The sequence below is a fragment of the Thamnophis elegans genome, chromosome 2 (assembly GCF_009769535.1).
Source record: "Thamnophis elegans isolate rThaEle1 chromosome 2, rThaEle1.pri, whole genome shotgun sequence".
Lineage (NCBI taxonomy): Eukaryota > Metazoa > Chordata > Lepidosauria > Squamata > Colubridae > Thamnophis > Thamnophis elegans.
This window is the reverse complement of record NC_045542.1, coordinates 103,232,928-103,253,530: the sequence shown is the minus strand read 5'-3', so window position 1 is coordinate 103,253,530 and position 20,603 is coordinate 103,232,928. Positions and strand designations below refer to the sequence as shown.

The window sequence follows — 20,603 nt, the reverse complement described above, 5'->3', positions numbered from 1 at the left end:
ACATTGGGGCTTTCATGAATGGAAAACTCTTCTACAGATATCAGCAGATGAGGAAAACGCTCATAAACATTACAGAATTTACATCCATTAACAATTAAAGCAGCCAGGTAACAAATGCTAATGCACTGGTTTCTGGCTACTGATGTTAAGAGTTAAAAATGATACAAGAGAAGCAATTATAGCACTTCCCATAGAGTACATAGCATGAAAATAATTTATAGCTTAATTTTTACTAAAAAGGGCTTCAGGTTCCTGGTGGAAAGGACCCCACTGAAATTGAGATGCTTCTGGAATTAGAATAAAAATGAAGGGAACAAAAATATATGTGGAAAAATCCTTGTTTGTTCTTGTTCTTTTAGCCCTGCTTTCCTGATCAGTTAACTTTTTTATGACAAGGGAGGCAAGGCATTTGCAAGTCAAGACAGGAGATATTCACTTATTTTGCAGAGTTTGTACCACTCTGGAGGACAGTATTGGGTATAAATACATTTGCCCAACATTATTGTTAGTGGGCTCATGTAAGATCAATTCCAAATATGCTTAAAGTTTTTAACTGGAAAAAAGAAGAAATATGAATATCTGCCTTATGTCAAGTCAGATTATTAAATTATCCTGCTCACTATTGTTGAATTCAGATTCCAGGCAGATATTTCCTCAGCTACAGCCTGAAATGCATATAAAATGTACACTCTATTGTGCTGTTTTGGCATGTTACTGCTCCAATTCATCTGAGCATTATATGACAGCAGACAGAGCTGTACTAAGGGGATTGGTGATTAAACTCAGGTTATATGAGATACACGTGTTCCACTGCAAATTCTAATGACCCAAAGGTGGACTTTCTTGTTTGTTCTTTGAAGACGCTTTGCTTCTCATCCAAGAAGCTTCTTCAGCTTTGACTGGATGGTGGGGAAGGGAAAGAATTATATTCCTTGCAGACAGCTGGTCATTTGCATCCCTGAGGACATAGATAAACCTCCAAGTGCTCCAAAAGATGCAAATGTCCAGCTGTCTGCAAGGAATATAAAACCTTACCTTCCCCACCAACCAGTCAGAGCTGAAGAAGCTTCTTGGATGAGAAGCAAAACATCTTCAAAGAAAAAAACAAGAGAGTCCAGTTGCCTCCTGAAAAAGCACCTTTGGGACATCCATGACCTCGATGACTGAGAATCTCCATAGACTTTTTGCAAATTCTAATCTTCTGTGTAGCAGTCTTTTGCTGAATTATTATGACTTTTAATAAACAGAGTTTTGTTTCTGTGGCAGTCTTAAATTATTTTGCTTGCCTAAAACAGAAAAGTTAATTATATTTGTAAATCAGAACTGATGTTCTCCACACAGAGATGTGAGCCTACAATTCTGTGATTTCCATAGTTATGCACTGGTATTACAAAACAACCTTTCAATTATTATGGCATTACTTCAAATATGTATGAATGCACTGACAGAAGTATAGGTGAGGAGTTATCATTCATCTTTATTCTGTGGTGGTCATACTGTAGCTAGAATATTGCAACATGCATTATGCAATAGGACAAATCTAAAACCTATTTCCAGAACAGCAACCCCAAAAAACAGCATGGAAGGAAACGTATATGAGGAGATGTTCAATTGGCTTAGTTAGTCCAAAAAACAGTAGACTATGGAAGATATCAGAACTCCATGGTCATGTTGAACATTTATAGTTTATGATACTGAAAAACAACTACTTATTTCAAAAACTAATGTCAATTAATTTTAAAATGAAATTAAAACAAGTCAGATGAATATTGTTCCTTTCTCTCATTCTGTCATATACAGTATTTGTCGCAGTATAAGGCACACCATTTTTCCTCAAAAAAGAGGCTGAAAATCTGGGTGCATCTTATACACTGAATGCAGCATTTTTTGCCTCCCAAAGCCCTGCCCCCTTCACCAAAATGGCCATGCATACCCTTATGGAGGCTTTCAGAGAGCTCCTGGGGGCTGGGGAGGGCAGAAATGAGTGAAAAACGGACCATTTTTTGCCTCCCCAGCAGCACTCTATAAACCTTCATAAGGCTATGCGTGCAATTTTTTTTGACAAAAATCAGGTCTGTTTTTGCAAAAAATGTGTCCAAAAGATTGCAACAATTTCTAACCTCTTGCTTTCAATGTTTATTCAAAGTGTACACTTTTTTAAAGTGTAAGTTTATACTCTTGAAACTTTAAATGGAACCAAATTGTTTGATAGTTGCATTGCAACATTCATTAGAATGTTCAATTAACTCTTTCAAGGAAGAACTTCTTCCATTATGAAAGATTACTGCTGCCAGGTCAGGAGTACCAAATGCATGAAATGTTTGAAAATAAGTCTAATTGTAATAATTAAATGAAATTAATAAAAATAGCAAATCTTATGCTTGTTCTCTGGACTGTTTCATGAGTTCCACAGTGTGTTATTGGATACTTGATCAACAGACAAATTGAACAAAAAAGAGCACCATAGTATGGAGTGTTTGTCTGAAGTTCCAGTTATTTTTGCAAAACCTGGGTTTTCTCAAACATTCTGGCAACAATTTTATCATCCCCAGAGAATGCTGTTTTGGCTGCTTAAGGCTCCAGTTCAAATATACAAGATAATTTTTTTTTTTACCGCTCTGCATTTTCCTTGGTCAGATTAACAGCAGCTTCTAATTTATCGATGGCAATGAGCTGACTCTAGGAACAAAAGAGACAAAGCATAATAAAAGAAAACATTTATCCGACAGTGTAGAATATCCTTGCTTTGGGGAAAAGCCATTTGAAGTCAGCAGTGTTAGATGCAATGTTTTGGAAATGAGCTTTTGTTAATCTATATCAGGGAAGAATATACTTTTAAAAGGCAAAGTAGCAAATTTTACTTAGTAATAATTTTCCATGTGTTTTCTACAGTGGTGTGTTTCACATTTTGTTACCACCCGTTCACCTTGCATGCATGCAATTTACAAGAACAGGTGCCCCTTCCACGCATGCACCCAGCCTTCCGTGCATGCGCTTTGCTTATGCATGTGCCTTCCGCACATGCGCCCAGCCTCAAAAATGTGCCTAAATAGGATGGCATAGAGCTGGGGCGGGTGGGCAGGCCCACACATGATTTCCGTTACCAATTCGGATGAATCAGTTCGAACCAGTTGAACCACCTCTGGCTTTCTAGTAAAGTTGTGCAATGGTATAAACCATGCTTAAAAGAATAAACCTTGATTGTTGGGAACGTGCATGTGCTAGGCCATAATCCATAGTTTCCAAATTACCATAGGTTCATGCTAACCTGTTAAATAAGCAAATGACAGTAAAAATTATCAGGCTATAACAAACCACTTTCTGGTATGAACACAAATCTGTTTCTAAGAAGATAAGAGGAGCCATACTGGATTAGATTAAAGTAAAACTGATCCAGGATTCTGTTTACACAATCAGCAATCAAGCTCACAAGTTTTATATAAGCCAAGAGGCCTTCTCTACAGCAACAGTTGTTTAGGCCAAATTGCTCCTGATTTTGGAGGTAACACAAAGCCAGCATAATCAGTAAAAAAGGGGACTTCCTCTTTCTTGTTCATTTTTGCTCCAAGGAAAAAAGGACAAGGTTATTAATATTTATAGTTTGGTGTATGGGTTAAGGCACCAGGCTGGAATCTGGGAGACTTGTGAAGTCTACTCCTGCCTTGGGCACAAAATCAGTTGGGTGACCCTGGGTCAGTCACTTTCTCTCAACCATAGGAAGGAGACAATGGTAAAACACTTCTGAAAAATCTTGCTAAGAAAACTACAGGGATTTGTCTGGATAACCTATGAGAATCAGACACAATTGAATAGAAGGGGGAAAAATATCTGTTTAATGAAATATCACTTACTTGAGGAAGCTTTTTCAGAAGACTTAAACCAATTGCCCCTGAGCCACACCCAACTTCCAAAATAATAGGACCACGGGTCCCTGGGAAATCCTGAATGACCCTGCTGCATGCAGAAGTCAATTTCTTCCTGTGTTCTTCATCCAGAATGAGAGAAACCAGTTCCTAGAAAATACAAATATGTATTTATTTATTAAAATTTACTAACCAAGACCAAAACCTTAAGTATTACACCAATTCCACATAGGTTCCAAAGCTGAGAAAGATGGATAGTCTTTTTGCACTTCAGTGCCAAATGGCTGCACAAGACAGAAAGAAGACAGCAGTTGAAAGTTGTTGGGAAGTGGTGGAGAGACTAGAATTTAAAAAGAATAATCTCTGTGTTCAAAGGTAAGGGCACTGGTAGAAAAGTGGAAGATCGCTACAATCAAAATTTCATTTTAAAAGATTCTATGTAATACTGTAGTGCAGCATTTAGGTTTACTCAGAAGCAAGCTCTACACTTCTCTGACAAACACTTGTAGGATTGCTGTCTTTGTTAATAAAATCACTTTTACTTCATACAAATTTCTTCCTCCCTCCAACAGAATTTGAACTCATGGCTGATACTGGAAGAATAGACAGTAACCATGGTAAGAGGACCCTTTGCACACCTTTGAGTTGTGTGCTCGTTGAGCATTCTTTGACCAATAGGCTCTGCTCACTGTCACTCGTGCCCTTGTGACCTCCTGTTTGGACTATTGCAACCTACTGCAAATGGGCCCCCTTAAGAGCATGCAGAGGTTTCAGCTGATGTTTAGGTCCTGTTGCTCCTGATTCTGGAAGTAACACAGAATCAGCTTCGCTACTAGCTGTTTAGTACCTGATTGTTAATGAACTTATCTAATACATTTTTGATCCCTTTCAAACTGACGATCATTGCTAATTTTCTGGAAGCAAACTCAATAATGTAATCATTTTAGGGTTGTAAATGCTATCAGCTGTTTGGCTAATGAAGCACCACTGCTTTGGGGGTTACGCTGGCCACCAATGTGCTTCTGGGTGCAATTTAAAGAGCTGACTGTCACCTGTAAAGTCCTTCAAGAATTACCCCAGGGTCTGCCTTCTCTCAGGTGTTTCTATCTGCCAGATCTGGTCCAGCAGGTTGGGTATGTTCTGGATCCCATTAACCATTGAAATGGGTTTGACTATACAAACTTTGGCTATACAAATTGAATAAACAAACAAATAAAAAAATGCTTAGGTCTAGTAAAAGAAACAATTTCTCAATGTTTCTGTATATTTCTAAAACCCGAATCTAACCTTTGGGCACCAGCAAAATCCACAAAGAGCACAAATGTTTGTAGGTATGAAAACAATAAAATTGAAAAGGTTTTTCTTTAACTTTGACAACCACCTGTAGTTTGTAAACAATGAACTGCCATGAATATTTATAATGACATATTTTGTTCTTCTTATTTTTGCATTCGGTGCTGAATAGCTTGAAAAGCAAACTGCGTACTCATATACCTCGCATTCACAAACCCTTCCTCCTTCTCCTCCTCCGTCTCCAGCTAGCAAGCAATGTAAAGCAGGTCATAGTGTAGTAGAGGCCACATAAACTTACAACAAAAACTTTCCCATCTCTCCCGGTTAGTCAAAGGGAGTAAATGCAATTGTGTGACACAATAAGTAATCGCTGTGGGAATTTCACACTTTGTAAAAGGTAATAAAATAAAGCAGCTGGCACCAATGAGTTCTTCAGAGTGCAATTAATTGCACCCTATTATGCTTAGTTAAGGGAGTGCCTATCACTCCCCCATCTCTGCCCTTTTGGACGCCCTGCTCCCCCCCCCCCATTGCCCTTCCTCTGTTGTCTATCTTCGTCATCTTCTTCCTCCCACTGCCAAAGTGCTTCTAGCTTGGCTCTTTGCCATGCCAGGCCTCAGAAAGGTTGTACGTGGCCTCAAAATCTTGTGCAGCCAGCAGCTGCCTTAAAAAGAGTCAGGAGGAATCAGCAATGGGAGGAAGAAGTCAGCGAAGGTCAGTTGTGGTGAGTTAGGCAGTGGAGCACAAGGTAGCCAGAGTGATGGCGGTGAAGTGCAGGGACAACGGAACCCAAGGTGGCCAAAAGGGCAGAGAAGGGGGATGGACCTGTGTGGGGAGGGGGGAAAAGTTGAGACCAATGTGAGCTTGGCAGGGCAGGAAAAGCGTCAGGTCTTGGTTGAACACTGGCTGCAGCTGAGACTACTAAATTGCTAAGTGGTGTATCCACCCAATGTTGCGGCTAGCAGTAGAAATTTGAATCCCAATTGGGGTCTACAGTAAGGTTCTACATTTAGGCAAGAAAAATGAAATGCACAGGTACAGTATATGTGGTATCTTGCTCAATAGTAGTAACTGTGAGAGGGATCTTGGAATCCTAGTGGACAACCATTTAAATATGAGGCAGCAGTGTGCAGCAGCTGCCAAAAAAGCCAACACAGTTCTAGGCTGCATAAACAGAGGGATAGAATCAAGATCATGTGAAGTGTTAATGCCACTTTATAATGCCTTGGTAAGGCCACACTTGGAATACTGCATTCAGTTTTGGTTGCCATGATGTAAAAAAGATGTGGGGACTCTAGAAAGAGTGCAGAGAAGAGCAACATGGATTATGAGGGGACTGGAGGCTAAAACATATGAAGAATGGTTGCAGGAACTGGGTATGTCTAGTTTAATGAAAAGAAGGACTATGGGAGACATGATAGCAGTGTTCCAATATCTCAGGGGTTGCCACAAAGAAGAGGGAGTCAAATATTCTCCAAAGCACCTGAGGGTAGAACAAGAAGCAATGGGTGGAAACTAATCAAGGAGAGAAGCAACTTAGAACTGAGGAGAAATTTCCTGACAGTTAGAACAATTAATCAGTGGAACAGCTTGCCTCCAGAAGTTTTGAATGCCCCAACACTGGAAGTCTTTAAGAAGATGTTGGATAGCCATCTGTCTGAAATGGTATAGGGTTTCCTGCCTAGGCAGGGGTTGGACTAGAAGACCTCCAAGGTCCCTTCCAACTCTGCTGTTCTATTGTATAATACTTTTCCCATTGAAAAATGCCCAAGATAATCAATGTTTTTTCTTAGAAATAGTAAAATATGTTATTTTTTTTCTTTATGTGGAGAATTTAGAATTAAAAAAATTAAAAGCTGGATATTTTCGAGAAAAATATCACTTTTTTTCTGGGAAAAAAAGCCATTTTTAAAAAGGTATCCAGTTCCGTTAGAAGTTTTGCTAAGATTCAATGCCATGTTTTTTATGAAAACAGTCCAATAGCTATCCAATGTTTCTCAGAAAACCTGTTATATCAGAAGTGCACTGCAGTAAACAGAAACTGCAATGCAGATAGGACACAGGCTGAAGGAGCAAATGTATTTGAAAATGTGGCTGTTTGTTTCCCTCCTCTCCTTATCAAGTAAAATGGTCTGGCCATGAACCAAGGAACCAAATAGTTCCATGACGTTTTATACTGTAGAACCCAAGTACACAGATAGAACAGCTACCCGGACGAGAAGAAGAAAGAATTCAAATATTTTAATGATTTTCACCATCAAATTATAAGGAATCAATGAAACCCAAATATGCAGAGAGAAGGGCAATTACAATGTCACAGCCAAGTAAGGCATATACAGATCACTGCTTGGGATGTTCTACATGAAGAAGGCCACAGGTTTTAATTCTAGGCATGTCCACCCATTCTGTCATTTCCATTTTTCTGCCTATACTGTTTCTTTCATGCAGACTGGACTTGCAACCATATTTAAGAAAGAGTCTAAGACTAGCTCTCTTTTGTGTCTTCTGAAACTCCAAAGATCTGAATAACTCCTGGCGTGCTCCAAGCTGTTTCAGGGAAACCTGCTTTGTGTCGCCCAGAGCCTCACTCCTGTCAAAAAAGTTACCACTGTAATTCATGCAAAATTCCACCTAACATATTCAGCAAACCACTTATTTTGGTCAGTTGTTGTGAAAAAGCTATAGTCCTTTTCGTAAAAAGACAAAAATACCCAGAATGGTTCAGAGAGGTTTTTGAGGCGTATTGCTGCATTTCTCTGAATCAAAGGAACAAAGAACAGGAACAAATGATTCCTAGAAGAAAAAGCAGGTTGTAAAATAAATATGAACTTTGACCAAACTTACTTTCCTTTTCTCTAAAAAGAGAAACATCAATAGGGAAGAAGAAACATACACCAGGAAACCTATTTAAAACAGCAGAGCAATAATTCCTAGAAGTCAACCCAATAAAATAGCTGTTTTCTGAATTTAAAACCAATCTGCCCCCTGGTGGCCAGGCTTATTTTTTAAAAAACAGAAATAAGCACTAACAGGAAAAAGCACACAAAAATTCCTTTTTCTACGTAGCCCATCACTTTATTCTTTTTCAGGAAAAGCAAGATTATAAGTAGTAAAAAACAGTAAGTTATATAAATTAAGGGCAATACATCTACCCAAAAAAAGAAAAAGAAAACATAGTTAATGCTAAAATGGTTCACTATTTGGAACCAAAGCAGGCAAATAATTCTTCGACCTCTTATGGGTATCCTTGCTATAGCTGTCGAGAATTCCTTAAAGGAGCTATACCTTCACTATCTATTTTTTGTCTTTTAATGACCCCGTAATCCATTGCATGGGGAGGGGGGCAACTAAATGGAGTTGAGTGTTTACTGGCCGGATGCCCTTCCTGTCACGAATGAAGAGTTTGTAGCAGATATTTACTCATAAATATCAGCCGCTACTTAGGATCGAACTCACAGCTTCCTGATTGTGAGGCGAGAGCTCCATCTCTAGGCCACTGCACCACTCTATACCTTCACTACACGGGCTCGTAAAAATATAGCTGAGTTCATGAAGTATTAAGGAAGCATGGTGTGGGTAACACTCGCTTTCTGGCAGCAAAGGAATGGGCTTGGGTATGCACCGAACCAGCAGTAACACTGGCAGCAACCCATCCCTGCTGACACCACTTCAGACAAATGGTTATCTAACATCATCTTAAAAACGTCCAGTGTTGGAGCATTTACAACTTCTGGAGGCAAGTCCTTCCACTGATTAAATGTTCTCACTGTCGGGAAATTTCTTATTTCAAGGTTGGTTCTCTCCTTGATTAGTTTCCACCCATTGCTTCTTGCCCTCCCCTCAGGTGTTTTGGAGAATAGCTTGACTCCCTCTTCTCTGTAAGAATATGAATTCCTAGGAAACGGCTAATCTTATAATAAATACCCACAGTAGTGGACTACAATATCATGTTTATTCCTTTAGAAACCCCAAAGGAAGCTCTATTGGGTTACTGTTCTTTCTTTATTTGAGGAAAAATCTTCCTTTTCTTCTCAATCTGCACTGGGATACACATTAGCTAAGGAAACGAGGAAAATCCTCCAAGGACATAAACAGCACACTATTAACCATTTTTATTTGGAAGACTCACTGCAAATTGCATCAAGCAAATTGGTAGATTTATTGTAAATTTCATCAAGTTTTATAAATATTCTCAAGTGTAAAAAAAAAGCTGCAATCAGCCAATTAGAGAGCGGAAAAAGGCTGTTATGTTCTTTTGATAAACAGAAAAAGAGAAGTATTTTGTAGCTGCAGTTTCTTTCATCATCTACCATTTAAGTGACATTCCTGGAAAAAGACCCACAAGAAAAATCCTGTTGTTTTGAAATAAGCAAAGTGACCTTGCACAGCCTATGAACTTTGAGTGATTAAAAGGCTGGTCAGCCACTCAGATTGTGCAACAAGATTTATATAAATATTGTGCTGGTGATTCTTGGAAGACACACGGTCATGTAGTTCTATCTTGCTAAGTGCTGCTTGGGCACTCAGTTTCTCTCTATTCTTTTTGATCATGATGATGATGATGATGACCAACATACCCAAACCTAGTTAAATACACTAAACCCAAGATAGAAATATCCAGAATCGAGGATCTCATCAACCACTGCCTTACTACCTACTTTCAGTTTGATGGATAAATATTACCAACAAATCAGAGGCCTCACGCCAAAAGGCGTTATACAGCCTCTAGAAAGCTTCTACTAAAAGTATGGATCTGGTATGTAGATATGCCATAATAAAAAAGGGAGAACTAGTAAAGACACATGAAACAATTGACATCTTCAAAGGGATAAAGTTCACAGTGGGAGAAGAACATTATTCAGAAAAATGTGCTGTAGCAACACAGAACACCAGAAAAAGTAAACAGACTGCCTATACAACAGTGATTCCCAACCTTTCTGGCTTGGTGGCCTAGATAGGGCAGGGGGAGGGAGGGAAACCAGGATGTGGGTTGCAGTGCATGCATGCACATGTGGGGGAACAGATCGACTAAAATGAGTGGCGGTCCTGCAAGCACGTGTACACACATGTCTGCAAGTTGAGCTATGCACACTTGTGCATGCACATCAACCTGCTGCTTGTGTGAGTTGAACCGCACAAGCATGTGCACTGGACTGCTGCTCATATGGGATTGCAAATAGGCTGCGGTCTGATAGCTGTCGACAGCCTGGGGATTAGGGACTTCTGCTATACAATATCTCTCAACAAAATCGATACCCATACGACTTGAACAAAAAGTACCTGATCCCCCAACCCACTATAGCACAAGCAACACAAGCTGTGAAAAATAGAACAGAACCATACATTTTATAAATAACTAACAGATTATTACAACCTCACAGCATCACCGTTGTAAATAAACTAACTAAAACCCTCCAAAACAACCTAAACCAGAAGCTCCAGTAGTCCCCTCAAATCCTATATAATACCCCCAAAGACATTACAACATACCGTGTGACTGTAACAGCCATGATGTAGGACAACTGGGCCGAAGACTACAGAGTGCATCCATGAACAGCACCTAACATTTAGAAGTCACAATGAAAACCTCTTATTTTCACAATGCACAGACACCCATAATTTGAACTGGGAAACTGTGAGCCTCCTAGACCAAACTAGATCTAAAAATGCTAGAGAGTTTCTGGCATTTAGACAAATCAGCTTTTAATAGATACACAGAGATAAAACTACATTTAAAGTCTATTCAAAAGAGGCAATTAAAAAGAATGAAACAAAAAGATCAGAACAATCCTGTCCAGAGCCCACACCCCAGGGGTGAGTTGCTGCCGGCATTACTGCCGGTTCGGAGCGTGCGCAAAAACTGTGCACATTCCACCTGTGTGCGCAGTTGCCCATAAATAGGTCTGTGCATGCTCAGAACATTAAAAAATGGGAAAAAAACATGATGCGCCAACCAGGGAACCAGTTTCGAGGTGTGGCAGGCCTGAGTTGCTGCTGGTTCTGGCGACCCAGGCTGGCAAACCACCACCGGTTTGGCTGAGCTGGTCCGAACCGGTAGGAACCCATCCCTGCTACACCCCGATAAGAAAGAATTAACATCAAACAAACAATCAAGAGAAAACAATACCCTAATCAAGGGACTCTCAGGGAGAAAACCCCACTCACTGTCAGGCCAAGTATATAAACAGCCAAGAAAACCCACCCTCACCAGGACTGATGATTTTATTTAATCATTAGGCAATGAACTGTCTGCAAGCGAACAAGCTCAGAGAAAACCAAGGATTCCACAGATAATTATTTTTCTCTACACAAACAATAAACTGAGTCAGTAACATGGAAGCATTTTAAAAAGAATATTAAAATAGGACCTATTTAGAGAATTTCAAGTGTTAAAGTAGCTGTAGTATTCCAGGAAGATATATGAAGAAATATCTGGTTCTAACATTATGCTCTTCCGACTGCCAGTCTCTGTTAATCATTACATTAAATGTGCATTTTATTGGTAAGATGATCATTCAAAAACTAGTACAGTGTAACTAACTGATAACAAACTGACAAATCCCACTCATCCAGTTCAGGTCCATTCAGAAATTTGAGCAAAAAGAGGGAGAAGGATAGAGGATCTGCTAAAATTAAGGCGTGAAAAAAGAAGCCCATTGCTGTGTTTTGCTTCAAAATTAGCCCCATATAATATTTGATATGTTGGCAAATACAAAGGCAGAACACGACAGTGTACTTAACTACAAACCAGACTGGCCTAGGTAGATTTCAAAATAGCGAGATGACTCTTTTGTTTTCCCTGTGATTGCTTGCATCACATACGTGTTTAAAAACTGGGTGGGGCAGTTCGGCGACAATGAGAGCCTGGCATAGAAAGTAATATTACAAATGTCAGTTTTGGGTTGGGCTATTCCTTTCAAGCTCCTTTTGCAAAGGAAGATTTGGCATCCAGATTATCGAGGGATGTACTGAGGTTCAGATCTTTTGTTAGAATCTGGGATCGGTAAGGGATCATAAAATAACTCACCATCGTGTTCCATAGCAAGGCAGAAACTGTCCTTGCCCAATGGATAAACTGTAATTTCCAACCTAGAAAAACCACAGGGACTGGAAACTTTTAGTTGTTGCTTTTTGGCAAACATAGACACTCTAGACATAGGTTTGTGAAAAAAGTGAGACATTCAAGAGAAAAATTGCATCAGAGAAGAAAATGGCAATTAAACTAATTCTGAAGTTTCTTTCAAGTCTTCAGACAATTGGAACAAACATAAATGTAAAATCTCTATGCTTATGAGAAGGCAGAATCAAGAAGAACCTCCTGTCCTTATTTAGGTTCCCTGAAGCTGGCTGATCACCATTGTGCCTCCTTCAAAGCAAGAGGTTGCAGGCACTTATATGCATGTAGCAGTGATGTGCAGTGAGGTTTATGGCTGGTGAAGCACTGACGTCATCACAATCAGATTTACAAACATTAAAATCCTACAAATTATCGTATCCAATATTTGATTGGCAGCAGTTAACAGATTATGTTTAAAGTCTCATATCGCATTCTTTACACATACTCAACTTACAACTGTTCATTTAGTGATTATTCAAAGTTACACCACTGAAAAATGTGACTTAAGTCCGTTTTTCACTTATGACCATTGCAGCATCCCCATGGTGACATGATCAAAATTCAGATGCTTGGCAACTGGTTCATATTTTTGATGGTTTCAGTGTCCTGGAGTCACGTGATCACTTTGTGCAACCATCTGACATTTTGCAACCTTCTGACAGTAGACAAGCAAAGTCAATGGAGGAAGCCAGATTCACTTAACAACCGTCTTACTAACTTCACACCTGCAGTGATTCACTTAACAACTGCAACAAGAAAAGTCATATAGTGGGGCAAAATTCACTTAGCTGTCTTACAGTGCAAAATAAAAGTTTAGGTTCAATTGTGGTCATAGGTTCAGCACTACCTGTCTCCTATTAAAACATGACAAATGATCATCATGAAGGGAGGACTGTGACATCTTTGATCTTTTTGCAATTGCATAGAAAATGGGGAGAATTAATATTCTACTTCAGTTCTACTTGGAAATGAACAGCTATCAGTAATAAAGTTTAGCAGGGAATGGCATACACTATTGAAAACATATCGTCCCCTACAACCCTGGGTAGAAGTTTTGGAATATATTTAAGGCAAGTTAAATATTCATAATTAATTTAATATATGTTGCCTGCATTGGATGTTTGCGTAAGCAGTTGAATAAGAAACATTTCTAATACAGACATATATATGTTGACCTGCAAAAGTTGCTTCAGGTGAAGTTTTCTGCATATTTAATTCGGAATGGAGGAGGAGGAAGAGGAGAAGAGATGAAAGGCAAGGGGGGAGGAGGAATTCCTACTCTTTCCCCCAGTGTATCCCTCAGCGGTATGCTTAAAGCCCTTAATGGCAGGTAACTGTAATTCAACCACCCCACTTTGTACCCCAGGTATTATTTAGCTAGGGGTGGGTAGAAAACAATGAAGAATAAATGTGTTCCTCCTGGAGCTTGGGGAGGGGGACGGGACGGCCATCCCTGCCTGTTGCCAAAGGAACCCCAGGCGGTTAAAAGGGAATAAGCGCAGCCTTAGCTCAGCAGAAATGACTGGATTCTATTATTAGCCCACCTCGGATAATAAAGTGCTATTGCCATCCATGCTCCACCATGTGGGGGTGGGGGTGGTAAAAAGCACTTAGGGACGAAAAAGCTTGTCTGGGGGTGCTGCTTTCGCCTTAGATTCCTCTCCTCCATGCGCGCACTTTTCCTCCCGGGCTCTCTCCCGGCTACCTCGCCAACTGCTTCTTTTGCCATGCCCCCTTCCTGGCATGGCAAAAGACTTTCTTTTCCCTTCGCCTTCCAGCCCGCCAAGAAGCACCAGATCTGAGGCAATCCACCATTACAGTTTAGCCCAGGTCGCGGGGAAACCTCACTAGCGGAAAGCACTTTCTTTCGCCCGCGACGGAGCTCAGGCATTCTGTCCTCTCCCCCAACACCCCACTGACTAACCCACCTATTTGTTGGAAGCTTTGGTAGGCTCACATTCCCCCCCCCCCCAATCTTCCCCCTCTTGCAATTCATGCAAGGTTAACTCAACAGAGAAGTCTCAATCCAAATGGCAACTGGCATTGCATTTATTAAAGAAAAAAGAAAAAAAGGAAATCTGAAGGAAAAGAGGGAGTTTGGGGTGGGGGGCATCAGAAACGGAGAAAGAGAGGAGGAAGAGTGGGTGCGACACTGCAGCTTTAAACAGAATGAGAGAGTTGGAAGGGAAGGGACCAATGACTGCACTGGACTCATCACTTACTCTGCTGCGACTGAGTCAAAGGAAGAACCAGCGCCCTCTACTATGAGGCAGGAGAACTGCGTGCCTCACCTACCTCCGGACTTTTTAGGCTTTTAACCCTTCCTTAACTTTGCTCGAGCGATCATAAAACGCCTAAAAAGTCAGACTAGATGAAGCACGCATTTCTCCTGCCTCATAGTAGAGGGTGCTTTTTAAAGGCTTTTTTAAACAGTTAAGCAGAGACATCCACGGTGAGGCAGCAGCTAGCTAGCCTCACCTCAGCACTCGCCTTTTCCTTTTACATTTTTTTTCTTTTCATGATGGGAGTGGTGAAGCTGTGCCTCCCCTCCCTCATCTGACTGCATGTCACTGGCATGTAGAAAACAGCTGCAGTTTTTCCTTTCTAATAACTTGCCTCTGTCTCTGGTCGAGGAATGAAAACTGGAGGCCTCATCTTGAGGGTCAGATCTTGGAAATCCCATTCACCAAGAACATACTGTACTGGCATCCTGAAATAGAAGGTGAATTGTGTGATACTTTTGGAACAAGATGTTATTATCTCATTTATTTTCACATCATTTGCTAAAACACAAATTGTACTGGCAGTCCTTCTCTCTGTGAAATGAAATGGAAGGCAAGAACATCCAGTACAAACCAGAGGGCATTTTATCATAAATAATTTCGAAACGTACCTTGATGTCATTAAGAAGTTCTTCTGAAGCGACAGTATTATCACCAGTTGCTCACAAGAGCTTATCCATTACTCTGCCAATTGTTCAATTACATCCTCCTATAATATGGTTTTAGTCCACTTTTAGAGACTAGTTTAGCATTCAAGCTTTCCAAGACCTAAGACAACTTTTCACAAGAATTCTGCTTCTCATCAAACAGAAAGTACAATAGAAGCTGAAAGCTTCATAAGCATAATATTGCAACATATTTCAAAGTACAGATACTGTACATTATTTTACTGTAGAAATAGGGCTTTAGTACTAGCTGATGCAAATTGCCATATGACAAAACTTTCCCCATTGTTATGTTTCATTTAAAGTGCTCGGTTTTCTGTGAATCTCATATACACATATATTTATATTCCTATATAGTACATAAAGTCATATACATACGTTTTGATTATAGGCCTCTCTTAAGCTTTTGCATTGGGTGATATCAAGTAAGTAATTCTGTCACAGCTGAAATTATTTTTTCTTCTGTTTTCATATATTTCCCCTTTTCCCTTTTCTGTCTATAAATTCTACTTTTTAAAAAATATAGATGCTGCCCATTATGTTGTAAGCTGTGACAGTAATAAAACAGACAACTCAATTTAATGACCTTTTGTGTAATGGTCCTTAAGCAAACTACCGTTAAGTAAGCAATGGTCCAGTTTTGCTGAAAACAGAAAGTAAATGCTGGGTTTCAGCAAAAAGGCTGTAAATCCCTATTCTTTTCTAGCTCCAAATTATCTACCACTTAGTTTAGTAATGAAACACCTGCAAGAAAACAACTAAGCTCAGAGTATACCAAGGAACCCACAAACTGGATACTATAGAGAAATGTCACTAATAAGCATACAGGCTGTTCTCAGTTAATAACCCAACAGTTCTGCTTTGGACCTGCAGAAGTTAGTCACATATAAAGCACTAATCAAAGAGAGGGAGGGAGGGAGGAAGAGTGAGAGAGAGAGGAAGAGAGTGAGAGTGAGAGTGAGATTTCCAAAAGAACATTACTGTCCAAATAAATTTGTAGCTGATAAATGAATCTAAGCTGAAATTGAATCATGTCACAGAGGCCACTTCTGACTCCAATGACCCAAATGGATCAGAAACACCCCAAAAATGTTCATCTGATTCTTCAGGAGGAATACCAAGTGTGCACCACCAACATACACAGAACAAGTTAACCATCACGTGTTGCAACCCATGTGCAACTTATTTGTTCCAAAAAGAAAATGAACTATAAACTATTGTTAATTTAGAATTAGACAGAAAGCAAGCAAGTAAATTCAAACTACTGAAACAATCAATTTCAATCAAGTTAAACTTTTCTTAAAAGTAGTCTATTTCAATGAATAATTGCTAAAATTAATTGTAACTCATATGTAGAAAGTGCAGCTGTTTGATATTTTCAAATAGAAATAGTGCTCATTTCAACTTGCAAGAAATCAAAAGTAGTAAATGAATCAATTACCCCCCCCCCCCATAAATATTTTTGTTTAGAATGGGTGAAGTACCTTATCTGACTCTTGCTTTGCTCAAAATAACGCCTTCATTTAATACTTGTATGATAATTTAGGAGGGTTGTGATGGCTCAGTGGTTAAAAACCCTGAGTTGGTCAGTTGGAAAGCTGACAGTCTGGATTTAAGACCCGAGGACTGTCCAACTGAGTGACTCCTGTTACTTGCCCATTACTGCCCATCTAGCCATTCAAAAGAATTCAAATGTGAATAGATAAATAGGTACCACGCCGGTGAGAAGGTAACAGCGTTCTCTGCACCTTATGGTATAGTCAGGCTGACCACAGGATCACGGAGATGTCTGTGGTCAACACTGACTCCCTTGGCTAAGAAACAGAGATGAGCACCATCCTCTACGACTGGACGAGGGAAACCTTTATTTTTACCTATGATAATTTAAGCTAGTAAATATTACTAGGTCTGCTAGCTCTAACATCTCTTTGCTGATGCACTTCTTATTATGGCTTCATAGATTTCAAACAGATTTACTCATAATTTAATTACACAGTAAATGCAAATCTACACTTTTGCCATAAAAGGGATAGTTAATATTATTGAACTCTCTTTTATTGCTTATTCCTAACTCAAGTGTGTATGTGTGTGGGGAGGGGGTGTATCTCCTTTCTGGGTTATCTTGATAGTGTCTCTCTTAAAAAGAATTATATACATATCTCATATTCTCTTTTCTCCCAATATTTCGGACACAGGGAAGCTACAAATTAGGTGATGCTCAATTTGGCTGCTTTAGTTTCTGCTTGCTCCATGTTTATAAAGAACTCATGGATAAAAATAGAGAAACCAGAGTGCCTACCGTTGTAGTCGTTTAGCACAGAGCTGTTGGATCTGTTTTTGCTGCTTTGCTGAAAGGGGAGCAGATATGCTGCTGGCATTCAGACTCTGGAACTGAATAACAAATATTTTATTTTAAACAAAGTATACACGTTCTTTATAAAACAGTCACCTACTCACCATACATATATGTCCATTATTTTTAAAAAAAAACTATGGAAAAACTAAATCCATTTAATCCAGTATGTTGGATGCCATTTTGATATGGCACCACAATTTGATGTCATCCAGAAACACTGGACTTTCTCTCCTTTGGGGAGATGGTGGTGAAGGCTTAACTAACATCAATAAAGGAGAATACCAACAATTTCAGCATTTTAAATTCCTTTCAAGGCCATACTGCTTCTAAATGCAAGAGGCTCATAATAATTTGTATGACAGATAAATAATAAACAAGTGTAATTCCCTTTTTAGGTAACCACTGGCAAAAAAGAGGCTCAAAGCTGGCAACGTGAAGGCTGACAGACGATAAATTTCTTATCTACTATACTAGCCTGTCAATGCTCAATACAGGAATCTAAATTAAAAGCAAAGGAAATTCAATATCTTAATGGCTCCACTAACAAATTGCCTTATCACTTCCTTTAACCAGAATAGATCATAAAGGCTAATTTTCATTGAATTAATTATATACACTGAACAGTGATGGGTTCTGGATCCCGTCGCAACCGGTATGCTGCAACGGGACCGGGCGTCCTCGTGAGACAGGCATGCTGCACATGCTAGTGCCCAGCGACACTCTGCTTTGCGGAGGTCTTGCATGCGCCCCATACTGTGTGCACATGCGCAATTGGCCCATTTGTATCAAAAAGCGTAAGGAACGTGGGCAGGTGGGTGGGCCAAAAGAACCATTATTCTGGTATGGTGGCTGCTGCTCCCAGCTACCACTTGTATGCCCGTACCGGGCCGTACCTCCGAGAACCTACCACTGACACTGATGGTATCTGACCATCTACAGTAAGAAAAATAGGTGAGCACTTTAATTTCTTTACTCTTCTATATTTTCTAATTCAACACTCTTAATTTCTGTCTTTCATCAATCCTCTTCCAAATGAAATATTTTTGGTCATATTTTACATTTCCCCCCAAAAAACTAAATTAGTATCTATCTTCCTGCAACTTAAATTCATTATTTAGTATACATACTCTGACACAAAGCAATATAATTAATGCTAAATATCTATATTAACAAATATATACAGTGGGAAATGATAAAATCACAGAGTTGGAAAGCATTATTTAAGCCATCACATCCAAATTCCTGGTCAGTGCAGGAATCCATTTTAAAAGCATCGCTAACAGATGGTTGTTCAGCCTCTGCTTGAACACATCTATTTTTATTTGTTAATTATTTATGTTACCCATCTTCCCCTATATTGTGACTATTTATTTTTATGGGTTTCTTAAAATATAAAGGTAGTTTTTAATCTGAACACCTTTTAAGAAGAATTGCACTTTAGATATGCTAAGCTACTTGTGACACAGGTAGAATTAAGGCTGTTTACACTTTTTCTAATTACTAAAAAATCCATGGTTTACCAAGCACTTATAGATGGTGATCATGATAAAAATGTTAGTACCCAAGAAAAAAATGTTAGTGCCTAAAGTAGAAGAAAAGGAAGTAATAAACACTTACTTGCCAAAAATGATAAAGCTGCAGGTAAAGAATATATAACTCAATTGGCTGAGAAAGCTATAAATGTAGGGGGAAAATGTGGAACATGGTACATGGACATGATGGATATGATGATATGAATAGGCAGAAAGGTAGGGACGTGAATGATGTTGGTGTGAACTAGCTTCAGATGTTTTCTTTTCTTACCTCATGCCTTCACTGTAATTTCATTATCTAACTATTTATTTTTCTTCTAACTGTTTATTAAACCTAATTTCTAGTTATGAAGCAGGAATAGGAGCTTAGCCACTATATTCTATGGCAAATGAAGACACATATACATCTTCTGTACTTATTAATCAAGAAAAAGATATATTAAAAGCTAATGCAAACAGCGAACAACTCCAAGTACTTTGAACAGGACAATTCTTTGGAAGCACGCCCAAGCTACAATTTGCCTCCAAGAAGTGTTACTTATCTCTTAGGGAGATTTGTTATGTGCCAAAGCACAGATAAGATTGATCCTGAGAAAACCATTTTGGTGCTCAGTATACACATACGCATAAACATATTAGATCATCCAGTTTTGGACTGAGAATATTTGGACAATCACCAGAGATACAGAAAAATTTTATATATATATATATATATATATATATATATATATATATATATATATATATATATATATATATATATATATATATGTAGGTAGGTCTCTAGTTGTTCGGGTTTTCTCCCGCGTAGAATTGGAGATGTCTTGGCGACGTTTCGACGAACTCTCATTCGTCATCTTCAGGCTGCTTCAGACTACTTCAGGTTTGGTGTTTCCAGGAGTAGTGTGAGATCTCGGCTGTTTGTTCCTTTTAACTGCCAGTAGGGGATTAAATTTTAACTGCCTCCACCTAATCAAGACACAGCCAAGCCCCCACCCAATCAGTTTAATCCCCTCCTGGCAGTTAAAATTTAATCCCCTCCTGGCAGTTAAAATTTAATCCCCTACTGGCAGTTAAAAGGAACAAACAGCCGAGATCTCACACTACTCCTGGAAACACCAAACCTGAAGTAGTCTGAAGCAGCCTGAAGATGACGAATGAGACTTCGTCGAAACGTCGCCAAGACATCTCCAATTCTATGCGGAAGAAAACCCGAACAACTAGAGACCTACATACTAACACCCGCGAAAACCTCAGAATATATATATATATATATATATATATATATATATATATATATATATATATATATATATATATATATATATATATATATATATATATATATATATACTTAAAGTCACAACCCCTGGTATGCCCAAGTATGGGAGGAAGGTCACACTTCCACTCTCTGTCATTAGGCTCGTCACAAGAGTCCATCCAGACAGAAACCCAATATTTTTTACTGTTGCCTTTTTTGTTACATTTGTTATAT

The 20,603-nt window shown here is 39.1% G+C and overlaps 1 protein-coding gene across 2 annotated transcripts in view; it reads right to left on the bottom strand.

Moving 5' to 3' along the window:
- The window catches only part of HEMK1 (HemK methyltransferase family member 1), a 62,693-nt gene that overhangs the window by 39,735 nt on the left and 2,355 nt on the right, over nt 1-20,603 (bottom strand). For both annotated transcript variants that reach the window (XM_032209140.1, XM_032209139.1), the window contains exons 3-6: nt 17,520-17,611; nt 14,890-14,983; nt 3,852-4,013; nt 2,615-2,679 (exon numbers count right to left, since the gene is read on the bottom strand). In XM_032209140.1, coding sequence (XP_032065031.1) covers nt 2,615-2,679; nt 3,852-4,013; nt 14,890-14,983; nt 17,520-17,611 — 413 coding nt within the window. The remainder of the gene's footprint in view (nt 1-2,614; nt 2,680-3,851; nt 4,014-14,889; nt 14,984-17,519; nt 17,612-20,603) is intronic.